The sequence below is a fragment of the Bombina bombina genome, chromosome 3 (assembly GCF_027579735.1).
Source record: "Bombina bombina isolate aBomBom1 chromosome 3, aBomBom1.pri, whole genome shotgun sequence".
Taxonomy (NCBI): domain Eukaryota; kingdom Metazoa; phylum Chordata; class Amphibia; order Anura; family Bombinatoridae; genus Bombina; species Bombina bombina.
This window is the reverse complement of record NC_069501.1, coordinates 306,045,771-306,057,944: the sequence shown is the minus strand read 5'-3', so window position 1 is coordinate 306,057,944 and position 12,174 is coordinate 306,045,771. Positions and strand designations below refer to the sequence as shown.

At 36.3% G+C, this 12,174-nt stretch overlaps 1 protein-coding gene across 2 annotated transcripts in view; it reads left to right on the top strand.

Moving 5' to 3' along the window:
* The window catches only part of SH3KBP1 (SH3 domain containing kinase binding protein 1), a 950,191-nt gene that overhangs the window by 462,701 nt on the left and 475,316 nt on the right, over positions 1 to 12,174 (top strand). The window contains exon 4 of one of the 2 annotated variants that reach the window (XM_053706396.1): positions 1,952 to 2,038. The exons of the other annotated variant lie outside the window; for it this stretch is intronic. Coding sequence (XP_053562371.1) covers positions 1,952 to 2,038 — 87 coding nt within the window. The remainder of the gene's footprint in view (positions 1 to 1,951; positions 2,039 to 12,174) is intronic. 2 annotated transcript variants of the gene reach the window in all.

Below are 12,174 nucleotides of genomic sequence, written 5' to 3'. Positions count from 1 at the left end.
GTCTGACAGGCTTGCATTTTAGCCAATCAGTGCTCACTCCTAGGTCACTTCACGTGCATGAGTTCAATGTTATCTATATGAAACACATGAAATAATGCCCTCTAGTGGTCAAAATTCTTCAGATTAGAGGTAGTCTTCAAGGTCTAAGAAATTAGCATATGAACCTCCTAGGTTTAGCTTTAAACTAAGAATACCAAGAGAACAAAGCAAAATTGGTGATAAAAGTAAATTGGGAAGTTAAAATGACATGCCCTATTTAAATCATTACAGTTTTTTTGGACTTTAAATAATGAAAGTGTATTGCTAAGTTGTTTTAACACACATAACTAAACATGTATTGCATATATCACAGTGTTTTCTGTCCATCCAATTAGAAATGTGATGCCAATATAACAGCTGCTTATATTATATTCCATATTTTGGAAGCGTGCTGAAAAAATATTATTTTTTAATACAGATTCAAATATGATTAGTAATGAAGAGGAAATCAATGATTTATACTAAGTGCTCTTACACTTTATAGCTGAGAACAAAGAGATTAGATATTCATGAGTTACTGACCTAATTCTATACAAACCATCCCATGTAATGCCCAAATGACCACCTTCCCTGTCTAACGTATAACTTTTCATTTCTTAAAGTTCCCATGACAATACTTTAGGCATAATCCTATCAGCATTATCAATGGAAACTGCTTCTTACCTATAAATGTGCAAGTTTCTCTAAAAAAGAAAGTTTATCTTAGGGAAAGCTCTCACATGCCACACTGCATGACTGTAAATGCCAATTCCTGCTATACACTGAATTTTGTATTATAAATATTTTTTATTTATTTTTGCATGTGCAGTGCAGTTTTATTGCGTTTTCTACTATGTATCAAAATAGATTTTCTCTGTATAATTTCAATACAAATATTTAGCATCGTTCACTGGTCAAGTCCTACAAAAAAAATATGGGAACTCACCAAGATTTCCACCCCCCTAATAATTAATATATATATATAATATAATAATTAATATTGTTTTATACACACGCACACTCTGTATTTATATGTATATAATGTATATAATAATATATGTATATAATGTATATAATAATATATGTATATAATGTATATAATAATATATGTATATAATGTATATAATAATATATGTATATAATGTATATAATAATATATGTATATAATGTATATAATAATATATGTATATAATGTATATAATAATATATGTATATAATGTATATAATAATATATGTATATAATGTATATAATAATATATGTATATAATGTATATAATAATATATGTATATAATGTATATAATAATATATGTATATAATGTATATAATAATATATGTATATAATGTATATAATAATATATGTATATAATGTATATAATAATATATGTATATAATGTATATAATAATATATGTATATAATGTATATAATAATATATGTATATAATGTATATAATAATATATGTATATAATGTATATAATAATATATGTATATAATGTATATAATAATATATGTATATAATGTATATAATAATATATGTATATAATGTATATAATAATATATGTATATAATGTATATAATAATATATGTATATAATGTATATAATAATATATGTATATAATGTATATAATAATATATGTATATAATGTATATAATAATATATGTATATAATGTATATAATAATATATGTATATAATGTATATAATAATATATGTATATAATGTATATAATAATATATGTATATAATGTATATAATAATATATGTATATAATGTATATAATAATATATGTATATAATGTATATAATAATATATGTATATAATGTATATAATAATATATGTATATAATGTATATAATAATATATGTATATAATGTATATAATAATATATGTATATAATCTATTTTTGACATAAACCATAAAAATACTTTATATTTTAGTAAAATACCGGCTGGATTGCAACCCTTCCGCCATTTCCTCTCTCCTTCCCAGAAATGTTTTAAAACATCACAGCCCTACTGAAAGAGGTATGAATAGCTTGCCATCAAATAAAATCCCATTTAGTAATAACACCTTCCCTATCATTTGTCACAGTTGCTACAGCCAGCACAGTGTTGTCTAATTGTATGTAATAGGAGTGACAGCTTCAGATCAATAGATGTTATCTGAATCTGATGGGCTATGCATGTGTTTAAATTTTGTGTTTTACACACCCACACACATACATACACACCCACACACATACATACACACCCACACACATACATACACACCCACACACATACATACACACCCACACACATACATACACACCCACACACATACATACACACCCACACACATACATACACACCCACACACATACATACACACCCACACACATACATACACACCCACACACATACATACACACCCACACACATACATACACACCCACACACATACATACACACCCACACACATACATACACACCCACACACATACATACACACCCACACACATACATACACACCCACACACATACATACACACCCACACACATACATACACACCCACACACATACATACACACCCACACACATACATACACACCCACACACATACATACACACCCACACACATACATACACACCCACACACATACATACACACCCACACACATACATACACACCCACACACATACATACACACCCACACACATACATACACACCCACACACATACATACACACCCACACACATACATACACACCCACACACATACATACACACCCACACACATACATACACACCCACACACATACATACACACCCACACACATACATACACACCCACACACATACATACACACCCACACACATACATACACACCCACACACATACATACACACCCACACACATACATACACACCCACACACATACATACACACCCACACACATACATACACACCCACACACATACATACACACCCACACACATACATACACACCCACACACATACATACACACCCACACACATACATACACACCCACACACATACATACACACCCACACACATACATACACACCCACACACATACATACACACCCACACACATACATACACACCCACACACATACATACACACCCACACACATACATACACACCCACACACATACATACACACCCACACACATACATACACACCCACACACATACATACACACCCACGCACATACATACACACCCACGCACATACATACACACCCACGCACATACATACACACCCACACACATACATACACACCCACACACATACATACACACCCACACACATACATACACACCCACACACATACATACACACCCACACACATACATACACACCCACACACATACATACACACCCACACACATACATACACACCCACACACATACATACACACCCACACACATACATACACACCCACACACATACATACACACCCACACACATACATACACACCCACACACATACATACACACCCACACACATACATACACACCCACGCACATACATCTGTGTTCATACATGTGTTTATATATTGTGTTTTATACACACATATACCCATTCACACATACATACATACGCACCCACACACATACATACACACCCACACACATACATATGTGTTTATATATTGTGTTTTATATACACACACATACATATGTGTTCATACATGTGTTTAAATATTGTGTTTTACACACACACATATATGTGTTCATGCATGTTTTACACACATGCCCACATACACACCCACACACATACATATGTGTTCATGCATGTGTTTATATATTGTGTTTTACACACACGCACAAACACATACATACAGGGAGTGCAGAATTATTAGGCAAGTTGTATTTTTGAGGATTAATTTTATTATTGAACAACAACCATGTTCTCAATGAACCCAAAAAACTCATTAATATCATAGCTGAATAGTTTTGGAAGTAGTTTTTTGTTTGTTTTTAGTTATAGCTATTTTAGGGGGATATCTGTGTGTGCAGGTGACTATTACTGTGCATAATTATTAGGCAACTTAACAAAAAAGAAATATATACCCATTTCAATTATTTATTTTTACCAGTGAAACCAATATAACATCTCAACATTCACAAATATACATTTCTGACATTCAAAAACAAAACAAAAACAAATCAGTGACCAATATAGCCACCTTTCTTTGCAAGGACACTCAAAAGCCTGCCATCCATGGATTCTGTCAGTGTTTTGATCTGTTCACCATCAACATTGCGTGCAGCAGCAACCACAGCCTCCCAGACACTGTTCAGAGAGGTGTACTGTTTTCCCTCCTTGTAAATCTCACATTTGATGATGGACCACAGGTTCTCAATGGGGTTCAGATCAGGTGAACAAGGAGGCCATGTCATTAGATTTTCTTCTTTTATACCCTTTCTTGCCAACCACGCTGTGGAGTACTTGGACGCGTGTGATGGAGCATTGTCCTGCATGAAAATCATGTTTTTCTTGAAGGATGCAGACTTCTTCATGTACCACTGCTTGAAGAAGGTGTCTTCCAGAAACTGGCAGTAGGACTGGGAGTTGAGCTTGACTCCATCCTCAACCCGAAAAGGCCCCACAAGCTCATCTTTGATGATACCAGCCCAAACCAGTACTCCACCTCCACCTTGTTGGCGTCTGAGTCGGACTGGAGCTCTCTGCCCTTTACCAATCCAGCCACTGGCCCATCCATCTGGCCCATCAAGACTCACTCTCATTTCATCAGTCCATAAAACCTTAGAAAAATCAGTCTTGAGATATTTCTTGGCCCAGTCTTGACGTTTCAGCTTGTGTGTCTTGTTCAGTGGTGGTCGTCTTTCAGCCTTTCTTACCTTGGCCATGTCTCTGAGTATTGCACACCTTGTGCTTTTGGGCACTCCAGTGATGTTGCAGCTCTGAAATATGGCCAAACTGGTGGCAAGTGGCATCTTGGCAGCTGCACGCTTGACTTTTCTCAGTTCATGGGCAGTTATTTTGCGCCTTGGTTTTTCCACACGCTTCTTGCGACCCTGTTGACTATTTTGAATGAAACGCTTGATTGTTCGATGATCACGCTTCAGAAGCTTTGCAATTTTAAGAGTGCTGCATCCCTCTGCAAGATATCTCACTATTTTTGACTTTTCTGAGCCTGTCAAGTCCTTCTTTTGACCCATTTTGCCAAAGGAAAGGAAGTTGCCTAATAATTATGCACACCTGATATAGGGTGTTGATGTCATTAGACCACACCCCTTCTCATTACAGAGATGCACATCACCTAATATGCTTAATTGGTAGTAGGCTTTCGAGCCTATACAGCTTGGAGTAAGACAACATGCATAAAGAGGATGATGTGGTCAAAATACTCATTTGCCTAATAATTCTGCACTCCCTGTATGTGTTCATGCATGTGTTTATATATTGTGTTTTATACACACATACAAACACACACACATACAAACACACCCACACACATACATATGTGTTCATGTATGTGTTTATATATTGTGTTTTAAACACACGCACACACATACATATGTGTTCAGGCATGTGTTTAAATATTGTGTTTTACACACACGTGCACACACACATACACAAACACACACACACATACATATGTGTTCATGCATGTTTTACACACACGCCCACATACACACCCACACACATACATATGTGTTCATGCATGTGTTAATATATTGTGTTTTATACACACACACACATATATATATATATGTGTTCATACATGTGTTTATATATTGTGTTTTATACACACATACACCCATACACACCCACACACATACATACTCACATACATACACACACACACATACATGTGTTCATGCATGTGTTTAAATATTGTGTTTTAAACACACGTGCACACACACACATACATATGTGTTCATGCATATTTTACACCCACGCACACATACACACCCACACACATACATATGTGTTCATGCATGTGTTTATATATTGGGTTTTACACACAAATACACACATACATGTGTTCATGCATGTGTTTATATATTGTGTTTTACACACACACACACACATATACACACACACACATACATATGTGTTCATGCATGTGTTTATATTTTGGGTTTTACACACATACACACACACACACATACATATATATGTGTTCATGCATGTGTTTATATATTGGGTTTTACACACATACACACACACATACATATGTGTTTATGCATGTGTTTATATTTTGGGTTTTACACACATACACACACACATACATATGTGTTCATGCATGTGTTTATATATTGGGTTTTACACACATACACACATACATATGTGTTTATGCATGTGTTTATATTTTGGGTTTTACACACACACACACACACACACACACACACACACACACATATATGTGTTCATGCATGTGTTTATATATTGGGCTTTACACACATACATATGTGTTTATGCATGTGTTTTATATTTTGGGTTTTACACACATACACACACACACATACATATGTGTTTATGCATGTATTTATATATTGGGTTTTACACACATACATATGTGTTTATGCATGTGTTTATATTTTGGGTTTTACACACATACATATGTGTTCATGCATGTGTTTATATATTGGGTTTTACACACATACATATGTGTTTATGCATGTGTTTATATATATTGGGTTTTACACACATACACACATACATATGTGTTTATGCATGAGTTTATATTTTGGGTTTTACACACATACACACACACACACACACATACATATGTGTTTATGCATGTGTTTATACAGGGAGTGCAGAATTATTAAGCAAGTTGTATTTTTGAGGATTAATTTTATTATTGAACAACAACCATGTTCTCAATGAACCCAAAAAACTCATTAATATCAAAGCTGAATAGTTTTGGAAGTAGTTTTTAGTTTGTTTTTAGTTATAGCTATTTTAGGGGGATATCTGTGTGTGTAGGTGACTATTACTGTGCATAATTATTAGGCAACTTAACAAAAAACAAATATATACCCATTTCAATTATTTATTTTTACCAGTGAAACCAATATAACATCTCAACATTCACAAATATACAATTCTGACATTCAAAAACAAAACAAAAACAAATCAGTGACCAATATAGCCACCTTTCTTTGCAAGGACACTCAAAAGCCTGCCATCCATGGATTCTGTCAGTGTTTTGATCTGTTCACCATCAACATTGCGTGCAGCAGCAACCACAGCCTCCCAGACACTGTTTAGGGAGGTGTACTGTTTTCCCTCCTTGTAAATCTCACATTTGATGATGGACCACAGGTTCTCAATGGGGTTCAGATCAGGTGAACAAGGAGGCCATGTCATTAGATTTTCTTCTTTTATACCCTTTCTTGCCAACCACGCTGTGGAGTACTTGGACGCGTGTGATGGAGCATTGTCCTGCATGAAAATCATGTTTTTCTTGAAGGATGCAGACTTCTTCATGTACCACTGCTTGAAGAAGGTGTCTTCCAGAAACTGGCAGTAGGACTGGGAGTTGAGCTTGACTCCATCCTCAACCCGAAAAGGCCCCACAAGCTCATCTTTGATGATACCAGCCCAAACCAGTACTCCACCTCTACCTTGCTGGCGTCTGAGTCGGACTGGAGCTCTCTGCCCTTTACCAATCCAGCCACGGGCCCATCCATCTGGCCCATCAAGACTCACTCTCATTTCATCAGTCCATAAAACCTTAGAAAAATCAGTCTTGAGATATTTCTTGGCCCAGTCTTGACGTTTCAGCTTGTGTGTCTTGCTCAGTGGTGGTCGTCTTTCAGCCTTTCTTACCTTGGCCATGTCTCTGAGTATTGCACACCTTGTGCTTTTGGGCACTCCAGTGATGTTGCAGCTCTGAAATATGGCCAAACTGGTGGCAAGTGGCATCTTGGCAGCTGCACGCTTGACTTTTCTCAGTTCATGGGCAGTTATTTTGCGCCTTGGTTTTTCCACACGCTTCTTGCGACCCTGTTGACTATTTTGAATGAAACGCTTGATTGTTCGATGATCACGCTTCAGAAGCTTTGCAATTTTAAGAGTGCTGCATCTCTCTGCAAGATATCTCACTATTTTTGACTTTTCTGAGCCTGTCAAGTCCTTTTTTTGACCCATTTTGCCAAAGGAAAGGAAGTTGCCTAATAATTATGCACACCTGATATAGGGTGTTGATGTCATTAGACCACACCCCTTCTCATTACAGAGATGCACATCACCTAATATGCTTAATTGGTAGTAGGCTTTCGAGCCTATACAGCTTGGAGTAAGACAACATGCATAAAGAGGATGATGTGGTCAAAATACTCATTTGCCTAATAATTCTGCACTCCCTGTATATTGAGTTTTACACACATACACATACATATGTGTTCATGCATGTGTTTATATATTGGGTTTTACACACACAGACATACATACACACCCAGACACATACATATGTGTTCATGCATGTGTTTATATATTGGGTTTTACACACACACACAATATTTATAAACTTACAGGCATTTATACATACATTATTGTGATATTTGTATACTAATGGCACCACACTGTATTATGAAACTGGAGTGCCATAATTGTTTTAAAAAAATATCTGCTTATTAGATGCAGAAATCAATTAAAGTAAATTATTTTGGCTGTTTGCCCGGACTTGCTTGTAAACAAATGTTTCTTAAAGCGATACTAAACCCACAATTTTTTCTTTCTTGATTCAGATAGAGCATGCAATTTTAAGCAACGTTCTGATTTACACCTATTATAATTTTTTCTTTGTTCTCTTGCTATCTTTATTTGAAGAAGAAGGCATCTAAGCTAAGGAGCCAGCCAATTTTTGGTTCAGACTTCTGGACAGCACTTGTTTATTGCATTAATCTACCAATCAGCAAGAACAACCCAGGTTGTTTACCAAAAATGCTTATTAGATGCAGAAATCAATTAAAGGGATACTAAAACCATTTTTTCCCCATTATAATTCAGATAGAGCATGCAATTTTAAGCAACTTTCTAATTTACTCCTATTATCAATTTTTCTTCGTTCTCTTGCTATCTTTATTTGAAGAAGAAAGCATCTAAGCTAAGGAGCCAGCCAATTTTTGGTTCAGCACTCTGGACAGCATTTGTTTATTGGTTTATTGCATTAATCCACCAATTGGCAAGAACAACCTAGGTTGTTTACCAAAAATGTGCCGGATTTTAAACTTACATTCTTGCTTTTCAAATGAAGATAGCAATAGAATGAAGAAAAACGGAAAATAGGAGTAAATTAGAAAGTTGCTTAAAATTGAATGCTCTATCTGAATCATAAAATAAAAAAATTGGGGTTCAGTGTCCCTTTAAGTAAATTATTTTGGCTGTTTGCCCGGACTTGCTTGGAAACAAATGTTTCTTAAAGGGATACTAAACCCAATTTTCTTTCTTTCTTGATCCAGATAGAGCATGACATTTTAAGCAACGTTCTGATTTACACCTATTATCATTTTTTTATTTGTTCTCTTAGTATCTTTATTTAAAAAAGCAGGAATGGAAGCTTAAGAGCCTGCCCATTTTTGGTTCAGAACCTGGGTAGCACTTGCTGATTGGTGGCTAAATGTAGCAAACCACCAATCAACAAGATCTACCCAGGTGCTGAACCAAAAATAGGCCAGCTTCTAACCTTACATTCCTGCATTTTCAAATAAAGATAGCAAGATAATGAAGAAAAATTAATAATAAGAGTAAATTAGGAAATTTCTCAAAATTATATGCTGTATCTGAATCATGAAAGAAAAAAAAATTGGGTTTAGTATTCCTTTAATTTTGCACAATATTTGTCTCTATACTTATGTCTATGTTCTGTAATATTTGCTGCCCGCCTACATCTAAATCGCTAATACGCATGTGCTCGCATGCGCTGAGATAACACGTTCAGGGAAATAAATACATATTATTCAACTGACAGCACCACACATGTGCGCTGATGTCACAGTGATTTCACAAAGGTCACAAGCTTCACTTGAAGATTCACTGTATCTAAACAAAATTGTCGCTTGCCTTTCCTCCCTTTAACAGGAGTGGTTCCCAATTGTGTTGCCATCTAAGGGAAGCTGAATTAATGGAGTCTTCCTGAAATTCACACTCATTACATTTGATTTTTTGCTAAGATCCAAAAATATAATGCTGATAAAAATAATTGACTAAACCCTAAAGTCTGCAAGTGCCTAGCGACTAAGCGGTTAACATCTAAAATGCCTCGTTTTCCTGTTTTTTTTTTACTTAGATTTTTTTAACAGCGCATGCGTGCACATGCAATTGCGATGTAGGTGTGGCCATGGCGTCAGTTATTGATAGACAAGTTGGTGTCGAGGGGGAGTGGCTGTACGCATTACGTGGGTCGGAAAACTTAACACAGTAGGCAAATATTACAGAACACCTGCTCTGTTAGTCAATACTGTCTAATTTTGTATCCTTTCTGCCGACTAGCAGGTTGCCTGAATTATGATCGACAGGAGCAGTATACTTTGTTGCAAATTTCTTAAGTGTGCACACTGTAGTGTGACAACAGCAGTGTTTAAAGTGAAGGTCAATTTCGATGAATTAGTGCCCAGTTTTTAATAATCCTAATAAAAACAAGGGCACTTTAATTCATCAAAATTAACATTTCACTACTATTCTTCAAAAATTTACCTTTTAATCCTGACAGCCGCTGCAGCGCTTCCTCCGCCCGTCACAAGACCTCTTTGCGGGTCCAAAATGATGAATCCGGCTTCCTCCAATCATGGCATTGCGTCAGGCCATGATCCCCTGGGGGGAAACCTGTGATTGGAGGAAGCTGGGTTTCATCATTTCTAAAGTAAGAAGAGTCTTCCGACGGCTGGGGGAATCGCTGAAGCGGCTTTCCGAATAAAAAGGTAAGTTTTTGAAGAAAAGGAATAAAATGTCAATTTTGATGAATTAAAATGCCCTTGTTTTTAATAGGTTTATTAAAAACCAAGCACTAATTAATCGAAATTGACCTTCACTTTAATAACTGCAGACCCTGGTTGAATAATGCTAGTGTTTCTCAATACTGGCTCTTTAGGAACATAATGTTCAAATGCCTCTTAAAATCGGAGATGCAAGCATCAAGTCACAATAGTTTTAGAGCAACTTAAAAAACATACATTTGCACAAACTCCTCCCCACCATCTCCTGGGACGGTGTGGAAGGGTTTGTGCAAATTTACACTTTTCAATAAGGGACCTGGAGAAGCTGTCTACCTTGAATAGATTTGCAGCAACTTGATTTCCCACTGGCACAAGATCGTTACAGAGCAGGAGGCACCCAGTCATACAGCATAGCTGGGATTTCTCTCCCCTTTCCCGTGCCTTCAATAGCTGAGCAACTGGTAAGCGTGCACTACTAAATGCTTCAGGCAAGAGGTGGCATTTTCCTGGCTGTTGGATTCTCCTCTATAACATCCCTGCTGATACTTGTCAGGCGCCTCTCTTAGGGCTGTTCAAAAAGCCCGCCTCCACTAGCGCATGCGCCCTCTCTATTTCTTGCAAGATGTCTAAAAATCAGCAGGGAGAGGGAGTATGCGCTATAATTGCTGACAGTGCATGTTCTTTTTTTTCACAGGCAGTAGTGCTGCTGCTTTGTGCTTCCACCGGCCCTGAATAGTGAGGGTTAATTTTGCCAGTGGGAACATAGTTCCCCCCCCCCCCCGGGAAAATAGTGGAGGACCACCGTTCCCAAGCGTTCCCACTGGACTCGACCCCTGGCATTTCCTTTACATACTTAAAGCAGGGCATACCCCTTTGCGAGACGCGCTGTTCTCAAAGTAAAAACTGCCTTTAAATTTTTTCAACAAGGGCTCCATAGTACTGGCAAATGTTTTTATAGTATCTTGCAAGCCCAGAGACCTTTATGGCCCAAGTCTCAAAAATATTGTCAGCATGGAGAAAAATCATCAGCTTATTTGACTGAGTATTATATTGTAAAGTAATTGTCTCTCCTTAACATAAAGCACTTTAATGAACCGCCCTTAAAGGGACATGAAACCCAATTTTTTTCTTTCATGATTTAGAAAGAGCATGTAATTTTAAGCAATTTTCTAATTTACTTCTATTATCTAATTTGCTTTATTCTCTTGATATCTTTTGCTTAAAAGCATAT